We start from the raw sequence: 25,495 nt of genomic DNA, 5'->3' as shown, positions 1-25,495 counted from the left end.
TCAAGAAATATAATTCACCTCCATTTGTAATAAAATATTAAAATATTAGCTATTTGTTGATGTATTGGATAATGTAATGTTTTTTTCACTGATCTATAAAATTTATAGGAATGATGAACTCAGTCTGAGAAAAACAAAGTAATTACAACTCAAGTTGGTAATAGCAAGGATTCACAGCGTTAAAATAACACATTTCACATATTGTTGCTTTTTGTGCTCGCATGCATCGCTCCATATCAGCATACCTCCATCTGGACAGACTAAAACATGCTGATTTCCAAATGGAATCAAAAGGCATAGGAGTTTAGTTTTATTTTTCTATTTTAGTCACAGCCAATATAAGAATGACTGGAATCTTCCCAGCCCCTTTGTAGCAGCTTTTGGAAGTGTTGATGTTATCATGTGACATGGGCTTAAGGAATGTCTGAGACCTCATGGTGTGGAGCAGCCAGTATTGGACTGTGGTGGACCTAGTTAAAAATTACACAATATCAGGTTATAGTCCAATAGGTTTATTTGGAAGTACCAGCTTTCAGAGCAGTGCTCCTTCATCAGGTAACAAGAGCAATGCTCTAAATCTATAACTAAGACCTAATGAAATAAGGAAATGGATGATGGATATATTCAGAGGTTATCAAGTGTGTATTTAACTGTTGACAAAGAAACTGCTTTACAAAGGGATACTTTCCATGACGGTTACTTTAATTACTAATAAAGGTAGCTCGTGCAATGGAATAATATGACACAAATAGGCATGAACAAAAAATTACAAGGCCTACCTAGTGAGTTCTCTCCCCATTTCTTACCAAACATTAACAATCAACTCCACCCTGATGGCATCCATCATCTCTGATTCTGGGCCCATACCAACACAGGCCTTCCCAGATCAGCTATTCACTCAGTAGACATCCACCAAAAGCATTAGTATGACTTCCATACCAACTTTGAAAGGACATTGTGCACCAAGATGAGTACTATACTCCAACAGATAATTGTATTTGTAGTGATTGGGATGAGGACCAGGTGGATTTCATTGATGATGAGATCCTTGATTGGGATTGTTTGCCTGGGTCAATCAGGGAGCCCTGGCTGACATATATAAACAAGCGTTTCAGAGAGTCACCTCATTCTAGGGCCTGCCTCTGAGCTGGCTGCTCAGAGCCTCTGTACTATGCACATGTAAGTAAAGGGTGACTTGTTGACGGGATACCACCCTCTGTGCAGTTATTTCATATTTAAACAAAACTCAAGTTCACACTTTTTAGAGAGAGTTTTATTTCAATTGGCTACAATTCATAAAACGCAGCCCTATTTATTACAAACTCTCTATATTTGTACAATTAATTCAGTTCATGTTTGACTATTAATATTTTTGCATTGATAGTAAATTTGAGTATTTGTCTTGTTTGGACATGCAAAAGTATTCCTTTCTGGTGGGGGTGGTTACTACCTGCATGTGTTCAAAAATGGTTCACAGGTAGAGTATTACAAATGTGGCAGTAAACCATTAGTCAATGACAAACATTATGAAATACTCTGTTAAATATTTTAAATTAAATTCAGTTGGGGATTTTTCCAGCCTTCTGATGTACTGCCAGTTAGGACAATGTATAACTAACCACGGGCTTTGGGGGGAATCTCTTCCATATATAATTAGAATGGCTGTAAAACATGACCTTATAATAATATATGCATATGACTATTTATTTTAATCTGTAATTTCTGTTATTTACAGTGACACGTGTGTAATACGAGGTCAAGCAGTGACAGTAGATGGCACTCCTTTGGTTGGAGTTAATATCAGCTTTGTCAACAATCCACAGTATGGTTATACCATCAGCCGGCAGGATGGCAGGTACAAAGCTTAACACTGATGCATCATCCAAGAAGCAGTTATTTATACTTTATTTACAAACAAGTCATTCTCTTCACAGAATGTTGTATGATGCTTATGCTTTGCTTTCTATAACCCAAATATGAGGAGTTTGCAGCTTTTTATAATAATAAATAATAATTCTTGGTAATAAGGTGCTACCCAAGAGTCTGTAACTATCCTGCATTCATTGGGGTCCAGGAGAGGTTTGTGATCTAAACAAACAAACTTAAGCTTTTTTCTTCTCTGTCTTGGTACCATGTCCTGCGGCTCTCTGAGCACACCAATTCAACTGAGTTTAAATTTAATAAAAATATCAATAGAACCTGCATTTAAGTAATGTGATATAGCAATGAAAGAACTCTGCAGTTATTTATTTATTCATTTCCACAACCCACCCCTGCACGCTGTCCTGCTGTCTGCTGAAGAGTAGAGGTTGAAATGTCCATTCGACTGTTTGCAGTGAGGTGTGCTATTAGTTCAGCTGTTTTACATCAAATCCCACTTCTGGATGCCTGCATATCTACTGCTGGAGAGAGCGTTGACAAATGCATCCTCTTTTTTTGTAGAAGCCACTTGCAGATATTTCTAGGTATCAGAAATATCATCCAGGCTTGTCCCCTTCTCCCATCACCATTTTTGATGCAAAGCTCACTTACCCATGTAAAGGCCACAACTTTAGCTGAAGTAGGTGGGCAAAAGAGAAATCCAAAGAATATTCACCCGAGGAGAAAGTGAGGACTGCAGATGCTGGAGATCAGATTCGGTAAGTATGGTGCTGGAAAAGCACAACCGGTCAGGCGGCACCCAAGGAGCATGAGCTCTTCATCAGGAACAAGGGAGCGCCCAAGGGGGCTGAGAGATAAATGGGAGGTGGGTGAGGCTGGGGGGGAGGGTAGCTGGGAATATGGAGATGAAGGTGGGGGGGGGTGGTTGGTGACAGTGATAAGTCAGAGTGGAGCAGATAGGTGGGAAAGAGGATGGACAGGTAGAACAGTTCAAGAGGTCAGTGCCAAGTTGGAAAGTTAGATCTGGGATAAGGTGAGGGGAGGGGAAGTGAGGAAACTGGTAAAATCGACATTGCTCCTGCATGGTTGGAGGGTCCCAAGGCAGAAGATGACGCGTTCTTCCTCTAAGCGTCGGGTGGCTAGAGTTTGGTGGAGGAGGAGGAGGAGGAGGCCCAGGACTTGCATGTCCTTGGCGGAATGGGAGGGGAGTTAATGTGTTTGGCCATAGGGTGGTGGGGTTGTTTAGTGTATGTGTCCCAGAGTTGTCCTCTGAAACATTCCGCAAGTTGGCCTCCTGTCTCCCCAGTGTAGAGGAGACCACATCAAGAGCAACGGACGCAGTAACTAACGTGTGGAGGTACAGGTCAATCTATGTTGGATGTGGAAGGATCCTTTGGGGCCTTGACGGAGGTGTGGGGGGATGGTGTGGATGCAGGTTTTGCACTTCTTCTTTGGCAAGGGAAGGTGCCAGGGTTGGAGGGTTTGTCAGTCGGGGGCGTGGACCTAACAAGAGAGCTGCGGAGGGAAGGGTCTCTGTGGAACGCAGATAGGGGTGGGTGGGAAATATATCCCTGGTGGTAGGGTCTGTTTGTAGGTGGCAGAAATAGCAGAGGTTGATATGATGTATATGGAGGTTGGTGGGGTGGAAGGTGAGGACTGGGGGATTCTGACCTTGTTGCGATTGCAGGGTTTGGATTCAAGGGGGAATGTGGGTAGTGGAGGAGATGTGCTGGATGCATCATCAACTACATGGGAGGGGAAATTGTGGTCCTTGAAGAAGGAGGCCATCTGGGATGTTCTATGGTGGAATTGGTACTCCTGGGAGCAGATATGGTGGAGGCAGAGGAATTGGGAGTAAGTGATAGCATTTTTAGAGGAGACAAGGTGGAAGGAAGTATAATCCAGGTAGTTGTGGGATTTGGTGGGTTTGAAGTAGATGTCCATGTTGAGTCGGTCACTGGAAAAGGAGTTGGAGAGGTCCAAGAAGGGGAGGGACATGTCTGACATGGTCCAGGTGAACTTGAGGTCAGGGTGGAAGGTGTTCATGAAGTTGATGAATTGTTTATCCTCCTCGTGATACAGTCATTGATGTAGCAAAGGACAAGATGGTGAATGGTGCCAGTGTAGCTGCAGAAGGTGGACTGTTCCACGTACCTGACGAAGAAGCAGGCATATACAGGGACCGTGCGGGTGCCCTTGGCTACCCCTTTGGTCTGAAGGAAGTGGGAAGATTAGAAAAGAACTTGTTGAGGGTGAGGACCAGTTCAACCAATCGAATGAGTGTGTATCAGTGGAAGGGTACTTGGTGGTTCAGCTTGGAGGCCTTCGTCGTGGCAGATGGATGTGTACAGGGACTGGATGTCCATGGTGAAGATGAGGCATTGTATGGCCGTGGAAACTAAAGTCATGGAGAAGATGGAGTGCTTGGGCAGTCTCCCAAATGTAAATGGGGAGATCCTGGAGCAATGGTGCCAAGGTATGCAGAGATAAGTTCGGTGGGGCAGGAGCAGGCAGAGACAATGAGTCAACTGGGGCAGTCATGTTTGTGAATTTTGGGTAGGAGGTTGAACTGGGCGGTGCGGGGTTCCCAGACTATGAGGTTGGAGGCTGTTGGTTCGGTAATGGGAGGTGAGTTCATGGTCAAGGTGGCAGTAGGTGCCTAGCTTCAGTGGTATAGAAGTGTGTGCACCAAATTACCACAGCATCCCCCTCCCCTCCCCACTTCATGCTGGTTTGATGGTGAGGTTGGGGTTGGAACAGAAGGAGTGGAGTGCTGCGCATTGCAAGGGTGAGAGGTTGGAGTGGGTGAGAGGAGTGGATAGGTTGAGGTGGTCAATTTCGCGGCGGCAGTTGGAGACGAAGAGATTGAGGGCAGTTAACAAACCAGCATGGGGTCCAAGTGGATGGGGTGTGTAAGAGGCAGGAAAAGAGGTCTCGGAGGGTGGGTGGGAGTCCTGATTGAAAAGGTAAATGCGGAGACAATGGAAGAAAAGTTCGAGGTCACAATGCATGTTAGATTCATTGATCCAGGATTGTAGGGGGATGAAGGTAAGGCCTTTACTGAGGACTGATTGTTCATCCTCACTGAGGGGGAGGTCCGGGGGTTGGTAAAAACACAGCAGGTCTTGGGGCTCGGACTTGCTGTGGGGCTGGAGTTGGGATTGGTGGTGGAGACTGTCTATGGAGTGGGTGTGCTTATGGGATCGTGGGTGATGTCACCAACGGAAGTGACACTCACCATGGGGGTCAGGGTTGGAGGGCGGGGGTGGGGGGGGGGGAGTGGAAGCCGGGGCAGAAGTGACATTAGATGTGACATCCACGATGCCATCAGTCGTGTTCCAGTGAGTGAAGTCAGTGGGGACGGAAGTGGCTGAGGCAGCAGCAACTGCGAGGTGGTAGTGACCTTCCAGGTTGTCTTTACGGTGGTTTCGGCAGTGGTGGTACTTGCGGCGATTGCATGGGTGGTTGTTTTCGTGGCGTTCACAGAGGCCGCGGGCTGTGGAGTGACGGGGGCGGTGGTGGTGGCTGGAGCAGCTGCGTGGCTAATGTTGTCCTAGCAGTTCCAGAGACCAGGAGAAGTTCTGGGGTGATCGAGAAATCCCAGGTTTGGAGGTAAGTACATAAAATTTTGGTGTTCCAGATGGCCTCCTTCTTCAAAGACCACAATTTCCCCTCTCGCGTGGTCAGCGATGCCCACCAGCCCAACTCCTCCACTTCCCACACCTTCGTCCTTGAACCCAAACCCTCCAATTGCAACGAAGACAGAACCCCGCCCCCACCCCCGGTCCACACCTTCCACCCCATCAACCTCTGGATACAACACATCATCCCCGTCATTCCTGCTACCTACAAACAGACCTCACCACCAAAGATATATTTCCAATCCCCACCCCTATCTGCATTCCACAGGGACATTCCCCCCCACCAACCCACCCTCCAACCTTCCCTTACCACCGTGAGAGATGCAAAACCTGCGCCCACACCTCCCCCCTCATCTCTATCCAAGGCCCAAAGGATCCTTCCACATCCAACGAGATTTACTGTACCTCCACACACATCATCTACTGTGTATGTTGCTCTCGAATGTGGTCTCCTCTACATTGGGGAGGCAGGACTCCAACTTGTTTCAGAGAACATCTCTGGGACACACACCCTAAACAACCCCACTGCCATGTAGCCAAAACTTTAACTCCCCTCCCACTCTGCCAAGGAAATGCAAGTCCCTGGGCCTCCTCTTCCACCAAACTCTAGCCACCCAACACCTGGAGGGAGAATGCCTCATCTTCCGCGTTGGGACCCTTCAACCACACCGGATCAATGTCGATTTCACCAGTTTCCTCATCTTCCACCCCCCCCCCCCCAACACCTTATCTCAGATCCAACCCTCCAACTTGGCACCACCCTCTTGACCTGTCCTCCCTGTTCATCTTCCTTCCCACCTATCTGCTCCACCCTCCACTCAAACCTATCACCATCACACCCCACCTTCATCTACCTATCACATTCCCAGCTACCTTCCTCCCAGCCCCCCCACCCCATTTATCTCTCAGCCCCCTTGGGCCCTCCCCCCCCACCCCCTTATTCCTGATTAAGAGCTCATGCTCAAAACATCAACTCTCCTGCTCCTCATATGCTGCCTGTCTGGCTATGCTTTTATAGCATACCTTTTGACAATATTCACCTTAGTAGAATTTACACACACATCTGACAATTCAACTGGCATTAATGTCAAATCGTCAAACCTATATGCAGCAATTGTTATCAATAGTTCACATTACGGATGCAAATTAGGAAAGGAATATCCAGTCCGCCATGTCTCACAGCAAACATGCCACAATTAACTAAAGATGATATTCCAGAAAACTAAATTGTGACCTTACTGTACTATAGATCTATATGACATAGTGAACTCCTTAAATTAATATCATGTGAGCAATATCATGAGATTTTCAGCCTTTTATATTCAATATGAATATTAAGTGAGGCAATCCTTTATAGGATCAATATTTCACTAATTGCATCTCAAATTGTTCTGTGCTTTTGATGGATGACTCGGGGATAAAATAAATCTCCTTCCAAGATTGCATATTCATAAAAGTGTCTAAATATCAATTTATTAAAGATGTCTACCTCTTGATCAAGAAGCTTGACCTCCACCTGCTGCATCTGTTCCATGTAACAAATTGTCAAGAAGTTAACAAATGCTGTTGTGGTAAATTTTGCAACTTTGTAATCTTGGCAGGAGCCTAGCCTGTTGGCAACATGGATTGCAAATGTATACATGCACTGTGAATAGCCTGCTGTCCTTTTGAATTGATGGTTAGAAAATACCCACATTTCTGACGTGTTATTGTAGAGATACTTGCCTGTTGGTCGTACAAAGTTGGAAAATTACACCTTTTGTGATGTTTTGCAAAAAGTAAATTTTTTTTTGAAAACAAACTGTCTTGTTCTGTCCTCCAAATACTAGCTTTGATTTGATGACTAACGGAGGTGTTTCGGTCACGATACACTTTGAGCGCTCTCCGTTCATCACTCAGGAGCACACACTTTGGTTGCCATGGAACCGTTTCTTTGTCATGGACACCGTCATCATGAGGCATGAAGAGAATGACATCCCTAGCTGTGACCTGAGTAATTTTGCACGTCCCAATCCAATTGTCTCACCAGCGCCTTTGACAGCATTTGCAGGTTCATGTCAGGAAAGAGGTCCCATCATTCCTGAAATACAGGTACTGTGTCCACCTTTATTCAACATTACCCCTTAAAAGAAACATGACAGTGAAAATTGTTGCTCATTGAATGAACATATTCCAACTCAAAGCACAAAATCTAGAGGTAGAAATTATGACTTTGTTCTCATGTGTAGATTTATATGATTTATGCTTCTCAGAAAATCAGTACTCAATGCACAACCCACTGATGAACTTTGTAAATAATTATTGTAAAGATGCATGACAAGGGAAAATGTGGAAACCATCATAATTTATTACGCTGACTAAGTGGAATTTAATTCTTAATTAGAGGGACTCAGTGACATAGTGGATTATGCACTGTTCCTTCTCTAGTTAGTGTCTTCCCTCTTGTGGATTATAAACTCGAGGCTTTTGCATGAAACAATGCAAAGCTTCTCAATCTCCCTTCCTAGTGGCTCTGCATAATTGATTCAAAACTGACCAAAATGTACCCAGTCAGTATTTTTATTCATGGATTTCACTGGACTCCACAGTCCCTGTTATCTCTACCTGATCCCAGCTCAAAATTCAGTGGAGAGCCTGCCCATAATCCCAAAGGCCATCCCACAATAGGTTAACACTGGAGGCAGTGTTAGTCATTTTCAGGTGAGATTTCAAAGTCCTTTGTAGGAGGCTGTCCACTTATCTCCAGGATGAAGGTTAGCAATGAAGGGGTGAGAGCCTGCGGAAAGAACAACAGGGTGGAAATGGCCCTTGTGTCCCATAGACCTGTAAAGGAAACCCCATTCCCTCTTGCCCAACCCCAGTTGGCCAAGCCGTGCTGAAGTTTGGTGTTAGCCTTCCCTCCTCCCTGATTGTGGGTACTACCAAAGTGAGATGAAGCCCTTAATTGGTCAGTTAAGGGTTTAATATGCCCAAGGATAGGTGTAGTGCCCGATGCTACCCCCCTCAAAAGCTACCACTGGGTTTTACTCACCACCAGCCCCAAACCCACTGGTGCGGAGCATCATGCCAGCCTATAAAGACTATGATTGTTCTTGACAGGAAGAATGACCCAGAACTTAACAATGCTGTGTTTGAAGCACTACTGTTTGTAGATTAAAGTGATAGACACTTTCACAGAATTGTATAGTTGAAGTAAAGCAAGTGAGTCACACTACCAGACATCACTTTCACAAAAAGACATAACAAACACTTTGAAAAAAGGAAATTTGAATACCTTGGAGTGTTCTCTCAATTAAATATTTAAAAAAAAACTAATTATAGTACTGCCACCCTGCACCTGCTACTACTGGGAAATGTAAGTGACTTTTCAACTGATTCCTATCCTGTTCTGCTGTTAAATCTAACATTGGTGTGCAATTGGGCTACTTGAGTTTGACTTAACCTTTGGGAGATGATTGCCTCAAATGGCCATTTAAGCAGTGAAAATCTCACCGTGTGAAGAATCAATAGACAAATATTGTTTCCTGTCATTCATGGCAAAATATCAAACTTCTGTCCATAAGTTCCCAGGTGTACTCTGGAGGAATTGCGGCAGAATGCTAACATTTCTTTCTCATTTATTATTTACTACGGTCTTTCTCCCACTTTGTTAACAGGCTTTACAAGAGGAGATAAATATTCCAGGTAGTAAAATGAAGCTGAACTATGTCAGTAGTCGCAATGCTGGCTACAAGTCAATCATGAGGATTAGTCTGACTGACCCCTCCATCCCATTCAATCTAATGAAAGTACATCTCATGGTAGCCGTGGAAGGTCGACTCTTCCAGAAGTGGTTTCCTGCTACCCCTGACCTATCCTATTACTTCATCTGGGACAAGACTGATGTCTACAGTCAGAAGGTTTATGGGCTATCAGAAGCATTTGGTGGGTTTCTTAATTTCATAGTCGTCATTTATGTTGATTGTTAGTGCTGAGTGTGATATAGTAAAAAGTATCAGGGTCTTCTGGTAACTTAACTTACTTTAGTCACAATTTATGCCATCTTATTTATTTCCATTTCCACAATTTATTATTATCTCTTCCATCTCAAAGCCTGTGTTTTAAAATTCTTGAAATTAACTCCCAGTTGGAGAAAACATGCATTCTCTGAGCAACGGCATAAATGAATTTATTTTCCACTTTACCTTTTTGTGAGGAATTTATTAGTATCACTGGATGCAAGTCTCTTTAGTGAGATCAGGGACACACTGGGTGCTAAAGGTGACACAATCATTCTAATTGCTCCTTACTTGATTTTTAGCCCTCTACATTGTACTTTCTCATTCCACGTCAAAATATCCTTGACTGAGAATTTGAAGTGAACTAAGTTAATTTGATTTAAAAAAACCCAAAGAGCTGCAGATGCTGTAAATCCAAAACAAGAACAGAAACCACTAGAAAATCTCAGCAGGTCTGGCAGCATCTGTGGAGAGAAATCAGAGTTAATGTTTCCGGTCCAGTGAGTTCGGAGTTCTGAAGAAGGGTTACTGGACCCGAAAGGGGAGACAATGGCCTAGTGGTATTATCGCTGGACTGTTAATCCAGAGACCCAGGTAATGTTCTGGGGACCCTGATTCAAATCCTGCCATGGCAAATGGTGGAATTTGAATTCAATAAATATCTGGAATTAAGAGTCTAATGATGACATTGTCGATTGTCAGAAAAACTCATCTGGTTCACTAAAGTCCTTTAGGAAAGGAAACTGCCATTCTCTTCCCCTGGTCTGACCTATATATGACTCCAGACTCTCAGAAATGGGGTTGACTCAACTGCCTTCTGGACAGTTAGGGATCGGCAATAAATACTCCCTAGACAGTGATGCCCTCATCCTGCAAATGAATTAGAAAAAAAAAGTTCACTCTGATTTCTCTCTACAGATGCTGCCAAACCTGCTAAACTAAAATAAGCTGAAGCACTATTTAGATTAGATTAGATTACTTACAGTGTGGAAACAGGCCTTTGGCCCAACAAGTCCACACCGACCCTCCGAAGCGCAACCCACCCATACCCCTACATTTACCCCTTACCTAACACTACGGGCAATTTAGCATGGTCAATTCACCTGACCTGCACATCTTTGGACTGTGGGAGGAAACCGGAGCACCCGGAGGAAACCCACGCAGACACTGGGAGAACGTGCAAACTCCACACAGTCAGTCGCCTGAGGCGGGAATTGAACCCGGGTCTCTGGAGCTGTGAGGCAGCAGTGCTAACCACCGTGCCACCCACCAACTATTATTCTATTTTTCCCCTTTAAAATATTGAAAAAAATGGAAAGTCCTGATGAAAAGTGTCTCTATTCCACACTAAAAGGCATGTGGTGTATTTCATAAAAATATCAAGCCTAATTGAAGCATTTTCTGTCAAGTTTGAAAATATGCTCTGCAGCTAGACAGAATGAAGGATTGCTGATAGGTATGATTGAATATTATTTTCTTGTCACACCAATGAGGCACTCCCTCTAAATAGACAACGCAATCAAAAGCTTTTTCAAAGGAAATAAACAGATTCTGTTTTAAGTAGCTAACGTACTTGATGGTGGTTCTATTGAAAATATGTTCATCTCGACAGTTTTACTAGACAATGGTATTGGAATGAAACCCTCTGATTGTAATTTCTTATTCACTGTCACTTTTTTGAATGTTGATTACTTAAATCAAGTCTTATTATTTGTCTCGGCTCTCATGTTGCCTCTGCAATTTTAATAATTGCACCTTCATGCAGCTGGTGGAATGACAGCAAGCATCATCTTCAGCATTCAATCAATTCAGAATTGTCGTGAAGTTAAATCATCCAAAGTTGAATTATATGTATTTGTCCCAGATTTTCAGTAGAAGTCTAACTTAGCAACAAGTTATGATGTTTGTAAGGTAAATTTAGTTACCATTTCATTGGCCTGAAAACAAGCAACCAATTTTAGTATGGATATACACCACTGATATAAGTTGCAACCTAGTGAGAACCCACTGAAGCAGCCAAGAATTATTCATTACTCAATGCTCACATCTTTGAGTATAGGAGTTGGGACATTGGTGAGACCTCTTCTGGAGGTCCAGATCTGGTCTCCCTGTTATAGGAAGGATATTATTAAACCGGAATGGATTCAGAAGAGATTTACCAGGATGTTGCCAGCAATGGAGGGTTTGAGTTAAAAGAAGAGGCTAGATAGGCTGGGACATTTTTCACTAGAGCAGAGGAGTTTGAGAGGTGACCTTATAGAGGTTTATAAAATAATGAGGGGTACAGGTAAGCTGAATGGCAGGTGTCTTTTCCCTAGGGTGAGGGGTTTCAAGACTAGGGGGCATATTTTCAAGGTGAGAAGAGAAAGGTTTAAAAAAGACATGAGGAACCTTTTCTTTCTACAAAGAGTGAATTATGTGTAGAATGAACTTCAGAGGAAGTGGTAGATACAGGTACAGTTACAATGTTTAAAAGGAATTAAGACAAGTACATGAATAAGAAATGTTTGGAGAGATATGGGCCAAGAGCAGGCAGGTGAAACTAGTTTAGTTTGGAATTATGTTCGGCATGGGCTGGTTGGACCGAAGGGTCTGATTCCATGCTGTTTTACTCTATAAGACTGTATCCAATGGTTCCAAAATCATTGGCCAGGATATTTTGAGGAGTGACAGCACAGTCACATTGCAACTTCAATCATAATTTTAAAGGTGGATGCAAAGCTCCACATTTCTAGCCAGGAATTTCAATTCTAGCTCCTACAGAAAGGTAGAGCACAGAGGAAATCAACACAGCTCCCTTTGGTCTAGGAGAGTCGGAGGAAGTCAAACCACATCCCCTTTTACAGCAATCAGTTTGCTACACTCTGTGATTTAAATTTCCAACCAGACATTTAGACCTCTGCTGTGAAAGGGTAAGTGTGGGGTTAGGGTCATAGTCGATCAAGGGAATAGAGTGCCTAGTAGGGTACCAGGCAGGTTGGGTGCCTGGTAAGGTTGGAATGCTCAGATTAGGTTGGGGGGATATCAGAGCCTTTGGGGAAGGGGAATATTAGAGCTGGCAGGGGGATGCCACAACTGTTGGATGGTAAGGGTGTCAGGGCTGGTATCATCCCTTGTGAGCAGATGACCCTAATTCAAACAGGGCCTGGAATGATGTACTGCACTTGGATCCACTAAGCGAAGACTATCCCCCTTGACTGGACTGAGGACCACTAAGAACCACAACAAGATTCCTGGCTTTGCATCTGAGCTCAATGGCACAGGTAGACAACAGTAATATGAGCCTGATTTTTCAGGCTGAAGGGGCAAAGAGCAAAACAGGCAAGACAAGGCAGGAATGCTGTGAACATCCAAGTAGGCTCAGAGTGTATGAGAGCTTTGACAGCAAGTGAAGAGCCTGGAGAGGCAGCCAGTCAATGAGTTTGGTACATTACCCTGAGCACACCATGCCCTGACAGCAGCACGACAATGATAGTTTCTGGTGCAGCCTGAGGTGAGGCTGAAGTGCAGAAATATCCTGTAAGTGGTTCGGAGATATGTCCTGATGGTTCTTAGAGGTTTGCACATGTCCGATGCCAATGTGGGATGTATGTGGCTGGTGCTCATGGAGCATGCCCAAGAAGCTGCCCGTCGTACAACATGGAGGCCTTTTGGAGCAAGTTGCAAGTTAAATCCACCAAGAACCCATGCTAATTTCCATGCTGAGTTTTCTCGACATCTAGTTTGTAATGGTGAGTTTGTTAAGATCACAACCTGCAGTAAGTTGGACTATTCAGAAGCCATTTAACAATAAAGCAATAAGCAATAAAGATCATCAATTGGGAACTCGCTATTCTCTGATGAGATTCTCAACATGTCCAACTGAACAAAGTGGGGAAATTTCAGTAAGATGAGATCACCCAATTCTACAACTCATCTTGCCATAGCCCATATCGCTCAGAGCCTGGTAAGAATCCACCCTTCATTACTGGTTAAAGGCTATAGCTTACGATATCTGGTGAAGGAAAATAAATTGGCTTTCTTTTCAATAGTAAAGGTATTATCAACTTTATGATCCAGATAAGAGGTAAATGTGCAAGGATTCATGGATCCAATCTTCCTTGACACCTGACTACTGGGATTTTCAAACATGAGGAAGGCCAATTTCCATGGGTTACAAATGAAAATCCGTCCATTGAAGGCACGTAACTCCTTACAAGATCTTACTGACTGATCTGCTTCACATGAAACCGTTACCCACCATTCTCAGACATGTTTTCATTAAAATGAAATAGGAAGCTTGGGAATGGATCTGAACTTTTTAATATGTCTACTGCCTCAACCCAGTATCGTTGATGGGGAATGGGGAGATTGGGAATTAACATTTCCTCAGTGATATGATGTGTCGGCCTTATCAACTATAATTGTACTAACAGTACTTTACAAGTTCTGTCTATTTCAAAGGCACATTTGATTCTTATTATGCAGACACATAAGCCACTGGTTTCTTGAATACAATTGCTAAATCTTACTTCAAGTGTGTTACTTAACAAGCATTTGTGAGAGGTAACTTTTTTCCTTGTATCTGAACCAGATTCAGACTTGGATTTCCCAAGATAAAGGATCATATTCATATTAGTTCAGTGCCACATGTGTCCTCATTTTCAATGTATTTTGATGATGTTTAAATGAGGCTATTTTAAAAAGGAACTTGATTTTAAATAGATAGTTCTTTCCATAATATTTTGTGCATCAGTTTAACCTATTTCAATTGTATCCTTGCAGTGTCTGTGGGCTACGAATATGAATCATGTCCAGACCTAATACTCTGGGAGAAACGTACTGCTGTTCTACAAGGCTATGAGTTAGATGCATCTAACCTGGGTGGATGGACTTTGGACAAACACCATGCCCTCAACATTCGAAGTAGTAAGTCAACAATGCAGCATTCACTGCAGTAACATAAGAATACACACTTTAGCCATTTTGCTAATCAAAACAACAGATTTTTAAAATGTGGAATGTCCACATTTGAAATATAGGGATGTATTTTAACTTTCCCTCCACCTATCCTCACCAGCCAGAAACAAAACTGGGGGAGTGGGAGTTAGTTTCAGCACTGCCTTCCCATTCACCCCTGATCTGTCTGCCATACTGTCGTGGTTTGGTGAGGTGTCATTCAGTCCTTAAGCCTCTTTAAGTCCTTAACTGATCACTTAAGGACCTCATTCCATTTCCTTCGCAGCTTTTCCCCATGTTGGGAAAATCAAGGTAAAGCAAGCAGCCTGGCTGGTTTCATTGTGGGAGCTGCTCACTGACAGAAGGGTGGTTACTTCAAATGATGGCGTTCCCTGTGCCCATTTTGGACAGATCCCTGTGCACAGATCATATTTTATTGCCACTTTAGGGCTCCTTCCCACCCAGGCTTCTAAAACCAAACACTCCGACATCCTTCCCCACAATCAGTGGGAGCCTGCTAGGCCCAACCCATAATCCCTGACTTCCCTAAATTTGGGAAACCCCTATTGCTTTTCTTCCTGGACCACTTATAATCCCAGAAGTGGCTACTCCCTGCATCTGATGCTCCTGATACTTGGCTGGCAGATTTTTAGGCAGAACATTCTTGTAAATGAGGACAAAATTCCCGTTTCAAACCAATTAATGCTGGCCTCAGCACAATATTATTGCAGGCCAACAAGTTTCTGATCAGTGGGTTGATAATGGAGGAATGGGGCAGGCCACAATCAGTGGAAGCCTGCTCGGCCTGACCGATAATCCCTAACTTCCTTGACCTGGTCCCTCCATTTAAGGAAGCTGCACAGCCAGTTGAGGAGGTTAGTGTAACACAGTAAGTCCCTTGTGCCCTTCATGCAGGGACTTCCAAAATGATTTGCCCATAAATGAATTGATTCAAGAACAAGACGGAAAAGAACGGTTGCTAGATATGGCCCACTCATTTTCCCTTTCATTTACAGGAAGCAAGAGGGCGTAGGGCAAATGGGAATACCACTGGAAGCTCCCCAAAATAAAATTTAAAGGAGCCACACACACTCAATTGTAAAATTCAAGCTAAGAACCTCATCAAACTCAGTGGATTGCACTGGAAATCAATGGGTCCTGAATTCCAGACTACCCCAAAGAACCGTGTAAATCTGTCACAATTTAAAGTTTAACTCATCAAAGTTGATTTTGTTCTCATATATGAATTGTTGAAAGTGGTTAAAAGGTTTGGAATTCCATAAAAGATAAATGTACACATTCTAATCCTTGGTTCCCTTTGTTTTGAAGCTTTTATCATTCCTAACAGAGATAAACAGTTCTTTTCTGTCAATATTGCAGTTATTCAGCAGAGCAATGTACCAAATAAGAATCAGAATCACAGAATTGTTACAAGGCATGCAGAGGCTGGTTCATTTTGATTGAATATGAAAAATTTGGGGGAAGAAATTGAACTTGATTAAGCTCCAAATATTGTAAAATGTCACCTGTAGCCTTGATTTTTTTTTTATCTATGTCACTGAAAATATCTCAATCTTGTAACTCCAGTAAAATCAGAATTGACAAGCCTGAAAAGATCAAAGCATATGGAAGAAAAAAGATAGTTCAGTGTTTAACTGTGGGCACCTATGAAAGTTACCATTCTTTTGTTTTCAAATGTTAAGTTTAGAATTAGAACTAGATTTTTCTCTTTCAGTGATTTTTGGTATTTTTCTCTGTATATTAATATCTCTAACATTGTTCATCAAAATTTCTAGTTTAGACATCACCAATAATTATAGATTTTCACAAAGAAAGCAATGAATAAAGAACATAGAAAAACCATTAATTAGAGCTTGGTGCTATGATAACATGACATATTGTTAAAAAGATTTGCTATTAGTTAAATACATGCAATACTGGTATTGTAGCTGTATTTGCTGTTTTGTACAATAAATTTCAAATATTAACAATTTTTTTGCAGGTATCTTGCACAAAGGAAATGGAGAAAATAATTTTATATCCCAGCAGCCACCTGTCATTGGAAGCATTATCGGAAATGGGCGAAGACGTAGCATTTCCTGTCCAAGCTGCAATGGCCTTGCGACTGGGAACAAGCTCCTTGCACCGGTTGCGCTGACATGTGGATCCGATGGAAGCATTTATGTTGGTGATTTTAATTATGTTCGTAGGATCTTCCCCTCAGGCAATGTCATTAATATACTGGAGTTAAGGTATGATAACTTCAAACACTGATTTAACTCATTTAAGTTATGCAGTATTATTCAGTCACAGAAGTGTTCCTAAAATTAAGGGATCTATATCCTGGTAAGTATGGTATTTGGGTCAAATAATATGCAGCATTATAGAATGATGGATGATATTACTTTTTAGCTCCAATGTTAGGTGAGCTGGACAATTAAGAGCAGAGAAAAAATTAGAGGGTTTTGCTCATGAACAAGGGAAAAGAAGGTCATGTGCTCTGGTGGCTACTTTGTTTTTGAAACAAGGTATATTTTGTTACCTGAAGAAAAGTGCTTTTGGTGGCTATGTTTTATTTTGGAACAAGGTATGATATATGTTACCTGTGTTACCAAAAATTGAAAATTCTTTCTTTAGAGCATATTATTCTGTTTTTAATGCATTATTTTCATCTATCCTTTATGCTTGCCCAATTTCTTCCATGTAACATTAAGAAAAATGTTTATCAAGCTTTCCATTATTAACTAACAAACAGTGAGTGGAAACTTGTTACCAGCAACCAAGTTTTCATTTGTGTGTGGGGGGACATTTTGGTGCACAAATAGCCACATTTTGGTTTTATTTTGGAGGAAATCATTTTCCCCTGCATATTCACCCAAGAACCATTTGCCTCTGCCCTTTTGCAATTAAGGAATACACAATGTGCGAAGTGCACACACACACACACACCTAACAAGGCCAGGTTACCCATTTTGAACTGGGGATTAAATAGTGTTTCCTCCCACACATCATTTTCAATTGGTGGATTTGGGTTTTGGAAGGTCATTAACAGCATGTCCGGTTTGAAGGTTTGTGGAAGAAAATGGAAAGCCTGTTAGGATTCAGAATCAGTCTGAAAGATAACTGTATCATTTTTCACATAGGGCGGCATGGTGGCTCAGTGGTTAGCACTGCTGCCTCACAGCACCAGGGACCTGAGTTCAATTCCAGCCTCAGGTGACTGTCTGTGTGGAGTTTGCACATTCTCCGGGTGCTCTGGTTTCATCCCACAGACGTATATCTTTATCTAAATCTATCAATCCAAAGATGTGCAGGTTAGGTGAATTGGCCATGCTAAATTGTCCATCGTGTTCAGGGATGTGTAGACTGGGTGCATTAGTCAGGGGTAAATAGAGGGTAGGGGAATGGGTCTGGGTGGGTAACTCTTCGGAGGGTCGGTGTGGACTTGTTGGGCCGAAGGGTTTCCACACTGTGGGGATTCTAATTCTGATTCTAAATGTCACTATAAGGAGCCATGTTGTGAGGTAGATGTATTTTTAATTAAATGTTTCATCATAGGGATCTGTCCTGAAAAGATACGTTAACTGTACATTGATCAGTATTTTGTACTTGTTCAGATGTGATACAGTATTTTGCCAATGGAAATAGGACCACAATGCAACAAGAAAAGTTGCAAAGTGTTCAGTAAGCCTGTACTTTTTTTGTACTGTGATTTAAACTGAGTGAGCATTTTAGCTGATTGAAAGCAAAATTGTTGTTGTCACTTGAAAAAACTTTAACCACCTGCTACCTTCCATTGATTTACTGAAACTCTGGTTTAAAATTCGAATGAATACCTTCTGTTCTTTCTTTCCCTATTTTTGGACAACTGTGGCCATTATATATTTGTGGCTCAAGCTTCAAGTTCTATTGGTTTTCATTAATATTCAATTCATCTGAGAGTGAATGACAGTTTTTAGAAGTTCTGGTAACACATTATTCATTTGATGTGGTCTCTGGTTTACTGACGCCAGCCAGTAGGATTTCAAGATTTTATTTCACACGTCAAAATATTTTTTTTCCTGTGCATGTTGGAGCCTTTTATTACTGAGAATTTATTTTTCCACCAAGAAATTGAAATTATTTTGCATGGAATCTGAGGACTGCATAATGATTGTTGGGAACCTAAGTCACTAATCTACATGAAAAATCCAAACCTAGGTTGCACCACACAGGGCTCAAATCAGAGTTTGCTTGGCTCTCTCACACAAAGCACGAAAGAACAGACCAGCATGTTCTTAAAGGCTGCTGCACTTGATGATGTACTGACTAGGCAAAGGATCACTGAGGACTTGATAACAAATGACTATCTGCTGAAGGCTTTTGATGAGTACTTTGACATTAGGTAGAATGTTATGTTTGATTTAGTTCAATAGATGTGCCAGGATCCAGAAAAGAGCATAGACTCACTTGGAAATATTTGTACCTGCTTGCACACAACTGCAATGATGGTTCCTTGAGAGAGTAGTAAGATCAAATCATTGTGGGACTGCATGATGAGGGCCTGTCAGACATTCTGCCATCCAGAGAACACTTTACATTGTCAAAATGAGTGCAACTAACCAGAGACTAGAAGCTGAGAAAACATATCAGGTACCTCATTACAAAGGAATAGGAGTCTTCACTTAGAGTCAATACAGTTCATCAATTGCAGGAGTTGCAACATAGCAGATAGCAGAGAGGCCAGGCAGAAGAGGATGACATCACCACCAAACACCTGTTGTGGCACAAAGTATGTCCTGCAGCCAAAGAGGACTGTCATGGCTGCAGAAAGAGAAACCATTTTGAAGCAACTTGCTACAGAAAACAGCATCTGCATCCAAATCCATACCCAAGCCAGACAGATCCATTAGCAATCTCCCTGCTATTTGAAATACCTTTCCTGGGAGAGGTGGCTAGATGACAGTTGATTTGGAGAGTGTAGAATTCCATGTCAACAAACACAAAACAACATTTAAGCCCAATGCAGAAGGTGATCTTTTCTCTTCAGTGTAGTGGTTAAGATCAGAAGTCCTCCATCCCTCCACAAACTGCCTTCATGGCCCAGTGGGAATCTGAGTGAAGGACTTGGACCACACAACTGAGAAACTCTGGTACAAGGGTCTAAGAGATTCCACAGATGCTATCAGTGATTTCAATAGCAGTATTTACTGAGCAAGGAAGCCTGTCTGCCTTTGCTTACTCATTGGTAAAAGGAGAAACACCACCTGTCCAGACCACCATGAAGCAGCCTCTACTGGTGATATTCCACACTGGCAGCCACATGAATATTTCCAAGGCCATATGCCACCCTTTTGGAAACAGTTAGACAAACGTGCCGAATGGGTACCACTTACTATGACAACCAGCCGGAGCAGGGGAATCTGGATCTGGCACTGCAGTTTAAGGAGTACGAGGAGAGGGATTCTCCGGGATGTCATGGAAATACCCCACGTGATGCAGCAACAAACTCTTCCAGAGAACCACAGAATCACTCAGTCTATAATGAGAAAGGATGTAGCCATAACCTCTGATGCATTGACAGGAGCAGAACCAGACTATTAGTGGGAAAGCCAAGAACAGAGATGACTGAAGCCTTGGAGGACCAAGCAACTGTGAAATTCAACTAAGAATACCATACAGCAGTTGAAAGATTGAAACACATTGCACAGTGAAGACTATACTCAGTACAAACCATGAGCCCAGGGAAGGGTCTGACAGAATCTCTGCAAAGTCCGTACATCAACCAAAAGTAGGATTCTCCCTATGGTCCACTCTGGGAGAGAACAACAAAGAGTCTACCCAGGAGACCAAGTCTCAGGCAAGCACGGACTGTGTATCTCCTCAGGATGTTGAGACATAAGGAGTGGGAGAAACCACCCTTAACATAGCTGGGCAAAAACCACACTGGAGAGTGAGATAAAAACTATTCGATGGCACCCACAGATCCTGCAGCAGTGTGTTCCACAGTTCAATCCTATTATGGAAATAACACATGATACACCACCAGGAATATGGGAAATGACCCAAGCCAGCCTCATCAGCCACATTATACTGTAGCCATGCCATGCACAAGTTGGACTGGAAGTTGTCCAACTAGATTCAGTCAAGTGACAACCTAGAAAATATGACAGAATTTTCACCAAAACAGCATAAGCACCAGGGCGTGTTCTGCGAAGAAATGAAGTGGACAATGGTCTTCTCTGTTCCAAGCAGGACATCATGCTATCCTACCGGTCCTCCCAGAGGTCCGAGAACATGGTCAGCATTGAAACCTGTCACAGGACACTAGGTGGTGAGGGCAATGGTACATGGCTTAATAAAGAGTAGCATAAACATTTAGGAACACAAGTAATGATGAAAAGATGTAAATATTCAGAGACAGATGACTATTTGGTGGGAGGTATAGTCTAAAGGAAGCAACTATCGATAGGATAATTGATCAGATCATGAGCAGTAATTTCAGATCATTTAATGGCCAGTGTTTAGGAGGTCTTACTGTAAGATGGATGTGCAAATGCCCCTCTCTGCTATGTTTATAGTGCGCTCAGTTTAGTAAAAGGTTCTGGTTATAGAGATGGATTCCATGTATACCTCTGAGCCTGCTTACAGCATCTAGGTGGCCTGTCCAGTCAGGTGTCAGATCAGTGTTTGAAGCAGGATTCAGCATGTCAGCGTGATTGATCTCAAACAGGAAGTGTTTCATCTTGGCCTTGTTGGAGATAGTTGTTTTTGGCACTTGTTCAATGTGAATGTTACTTACCATTTTTAATCCTAATTCTGGAACACCTGACCACAATATTGTGAAATAAGGGACATTGTAGTCCAGTGACGAATAGATGTTTGTACCGTTGATAAAATAATATGTCAAATAACCAGTGAGAAAGGGTAACCAAATTAGACAGTAACTAATATTTACTCCCTAGTGAACATACACATTATTGCAATCACGTCAAAAATCAGTCTAAGAAACATCCATACTCATTTTTGTTAGGGAAAGCTTTGACTGGATATGAAGCATAGGCAGATAAATAGTTTTGAGGTACAGAACAGCCATTCAGAGTGGAGCAAGCTGCAGGACTGAACAATCTACTCAATTACGTAATATCTCCATGTTCTGTCCAATATTGACCCAAATAGATATTTCAGATAGTTTGGAAGAATCTTTGACACTTGTATCAGAATAGTATTGGTAGTAATCAAGGCCTGCCTCTTCTAACTTCAATCGCTACAAAAATATGTTCTTACTAAAGCAATATTTTTGGGAGAGAGATTTAGCAGAGAATTACATAATGGAATAGAAAAGTGATTTTCTGGTACCGGAGTTAATTGGTTTTTAGAACAAAATATTCTTCTTGTCAAATAAAAGGTATCAAATAAATGGTATCAAAATTGATGAAGGTTGTTGAAAAACTAAAAGCTTTGATTTTCAATCATTTCCACTTTGCATTCTGAAAGTTTTGCTTAACCTTGTGATCTGATCTATTTCAATCCATCTTTGCTTTCAATATTCTTCTTGATATTTACAATTTTCGGGAAAAAACTAATACTGAATCATTTTTCTGTCTCTTCTATACCTATCTTCTGTCAGAAATAAAGATTTCAGGCACAGGTAAGGGAATTATATGTATGACTTAACTTTGTTAGATAATAGGGTTATTTGGTTTGCAAGAAGACTCAAAGCAGCAGTCTGGTCTGTGAATATTTGTTGCATTTATTATACTGTGATGGTGATAGAGAGAGTGGAACTGCTCTCTGGTTAAGACAGAAAATAAGATAATATTGTTGTGCACATCAATCATTTGGAGTATTGTTGCAAAATGAATATAAATAGAACATTTCATATGAAATAGTAATGACCTTGATATCTTTGAAGGTCAAGGAATTCCGATATAAAGATAAAATAGTCTCAAGAGAAGCAAATGAAATAGTGCAAAAATGGGGAGTCCAATTAATGAAACCATTGTTACTCTCTCACAGTCACCATCCAGCAGTGTTTGGGGAGTGAGCTCAGTTGTATTTGAGTCTGATGAGATAAATTGTTGAAGGTACATTGTTGAAAGTTAAGATTTTACTTTGTCTTCATATGAAAGCAGCAAGATAGCATCTAAGATAAAAATCAAAAATTACACGAGTAAGTTTAATATTCTTGGGCAGTCTGGTGAGAGAGCCCTGGGGTTATTGCACAGTGATTTCAAATGAATGGAAACAAGTGAGCTCAATCTCAGAAATAAAATTTGATTGATACATTTTATTGTGTCAGATATTGTTACAGAAAATATCATGATTTAAATGTTAATATGCAATTTACGATTCTCCCTTATTTAATACAATGAAATGCTGTGCCTCATTCATTAAGATCAGTCACCTTCCACTAGTAAATGGCCAGCAGAACTGTCAATTCCCTGTCTTCATTAGATGGATTTGAGATTTCTACTTTTGGTGTCAATACATGGACATAACTGTGGTGACCATCTACAAATATGGTTACACCAATGTCTGTTAAGCCACAAGCACTAGTTTTAGTATAAAATGCCTTTTATCCACTCACAAAGTACAGGCCAATGTACCTCACGTGTTTTACAATAATCTATTACCACTCATTAACCATGAACATAATGCTCAGAATGATTTTTAAAAAGCACGTGCATACTCAACTTTTAGTCTTTTTTTTCCAATATATGCATAAAAAGTAAACATGCATAGACTATACAAATAACTTGAATATTAAGATCCAGTGTTCAGTAACAGTGAACACTATTTTTATTTACTAATTAGAAATGCCATTTGTTATGTGTGACTCGTTGCTAAAGTAAATCAACAAGACGGGTTATACTGTTTAAAAACTGAAAGAACAGCAGATGTTGGAATTCAGAAACATAAGCAGAAATTGCTGAAAAAGCTCAGTAGGTCTGGCAGCATCTGTGAAGTGAAATCAGAGTTAAAATTTCTGGTCTGGTGACCCTTCCTCAGAACCAAGTTCTGACTACTGGCTTCAGATATATCGGCAGTAGCAAGGATATAGCAACAATGACAAATAAAACAAAATCACAACATATTTTGAAAAAAATAAGGCAGTACAAAGGCTTAGGCATGATCCAAATATATACTTGAGGTTTGAAAGAAACCATGAGGACAGGATCAGGTATTGTAAGAGACCCTCACCAGCGAAAGAAACTAGGCCTGGGAAAGTAATCTAGCTGACTCAGTGACTTGAAAAATGAGTATCAAATCAGTTATTTAACTTTCCTAAGTTAAAGACTCTATTCTTTAAAAAAAGGAAAGAAAATCCAAGACATTAAAATCTGTTTAACACCTATTGTGTATGATTCCAAGTAGGTTGAACCTGTGACAATTTACAACTTGACAGTGGATACTTGCGTCACAGTGCATTTAGGTATCAATGTAACTAGAAACATAATGGGTTGTCTACACGGGCAATTGAATGAATTGCACATATCATATTTAAAATATGGTTACTATTCACACGATTGCAAGAAAGTAATGCTGTGCAATTTTCAGGCCAAAGGATTAGAATGGAGAATCATTGATCTTGGACAGAAATCAGATTAGAAGAATGATGGGTAAATTCTCCTGCTCCTCGGATACTGCCTGACCTGCTGTGTTTTTCCAGCACCACTCTAATCCAAACTCTGATCACCAGCATCTGCAGTCCTCACTTTTGCCTGGGTAAAAATAAGATTTCGGGGATGGTAGAACAGGGCAGAATGCAATGGAGTCACAGAGCAATGTTATGGTGAGGTTGAGGCTTAGATGATAGAGAAATGTATTAGTAAATGTATTAAGAAATGATAGGAAATGTATTAAAGAAAAAGAGAGATCCTATAAAGTGGCCAAGAGCACTGGGAAATCAGAAGATTGGGAAGGCTACAAAAACAACAGAGGATAACAAGGAAAGGATCAAATATGAAGGTAGGCTAGCCAGTACTATTAGAAATGATAGTAAAAGTTTCTTTCAATACATAAGAAACAAACGACAGGCAAAAGTAGACGTTGGGCCACTTCAAACTGATGCTGGAAGCCTAGTGATGAGAGATAAGGAAATAGCTGGAGAACTTAATAAGTACTTTGTGTCAGTCTTCACAGTGGAAGACATGAGTAATATCCCAACAATTAAAGGGAGTCAGGGGGCTGAGTTGAGCATGGTTGCCATTACAAAAGAGAAAGTGCTAGAAAAGCTAAAAGGTCTTAAAATTGATAAATCTCCTGGCCCCTATGGGCTACATCCTCAAGTTCTGAGGGAGGTGGCTGAGGAAATAGCGGAGGCGTTGGTTTAGATCTTTCAAAAGTCACTGGAGTCAGGGAAAGTCCCGGATGATTGAAAGATTGCTGTTGTAACCCCCTTGTTCAAGAAAGGATCAAGACAAAGGATGGAAAATTATAGGCCAATTAGTCTAACCTCGGTTATTGGTAAAATTCTAGAATCCATCATTAAGGATGAGGTTTCTAAATTCTTGGAAGAGCAGGGTCGGATTAGAACAAGTCAACATGGATTTAGTAAGGGGAGGTCGTGCCTGACAAACCTGTTGGAATTCTTTGAAGAGGTGACAAGTAGGTTAGACCAGGGAAACCCAGTGGATGTGGTCTATCTAGACTTCCAAAAGGGCTTTGAAAAGGTGCCACATGGGAGGCTGCTGAGCAAGGTGAGGGCCCATAATGTTTGAGGTGAGCGACTGGTATGGATTGAGGATTGGCTGTCTCTCAGAAGGCAGAGAGTTGGGATAAAAGGTTCTTTTTCGGAATGGCAGCCGGTGACAAGTGGTGTCCCACAGGGTTCAGTATTGGGGCCGCAGCTGGTCACGTTATATATTAATGATCTGGATGAAGGTACTGGGGGTATTCTAGTGAAGTTTGCCGATGATACAAAGTTAGGTAGACAGGCAGGTAGTACTGAGGAAGTGAGGAGGCTGCAGAAGGATCCAGTTTGGGAGAGTGGTCCAGGAAATAGCTGATGGAATTCAATGTGAGTAAATGCGAGGTCTTGCACTTTGGAAAAAA

General features: G+C 41.6%; 1 protein-coding gene across 11 annotated transcripts in view; it reads left to right on the top strand.

Moving 5' to 3' along the window:
- The window catches only part of tenm4 (teneurin transmembrane protein 4), a 658,797-nt gene that overhangs the window by 564,131 nt on the left and 69,171 nt on the right, over positions 1 to 25,495 (top strand). For 7 of the 11 annotated variants that reach the window (XM_072577672.1, XM_072577680.1, XM_072577676.1 and 4 more), the window contains 6 exons: positions 1,736 to 1,855; positions 7,352 to 7,613; positions 9,179 to 9,446; positions 14,285 to 14,428; positions 16,461 to 16,710; positions 22,068 to 22,088. In XM_072577672.1, coding sequence (XP_072433773.1) covers positions 1,736 to 1,855; positions 7,352 to 7,613; positions 9,179 to 9,446; positions 14,285 to 14,428; positions 16,461 to 16,710; positions 22,068 to 22,088 — 1,065 coding nt within the window. The remainder of the gene's footprint in view (positions 1 to 1,735; positions 1,856 to 7,351; positions 7,614 to 9,178; positions 9,447 to 14,284; positions 14,429 to 16,460; positions 16,711 to 22,067; positions 22,089 to 25,495) is intronic. The other 4 variants (XM_072577674.1, XM_072577678.1, XM_072577681.1 and 1 more) reach the window with 1 other exon arrangement.

This window comes from Chiloscyllium punctatum, chromosome 9 (assembly GCF_047496795.1).
Source record: "Chiloscyllium punctatum isolate Juve2018m chromosome 9, sChiPun1.3, whole genome shotgun sequence".
In the NCBI taxonomy this organism is placed as follows: Eukaryota; Metazoa; Chordata; class Chondrichthyes; order Orectolobiformes; family Hemiscylliidae; genus Chiloscyllium; species Chiloscyllium punctatum.
Note: the sequence above shows the minus strand (reverse complement) of the source record. Positions and strands in the feature narration are given on the sequence as shown.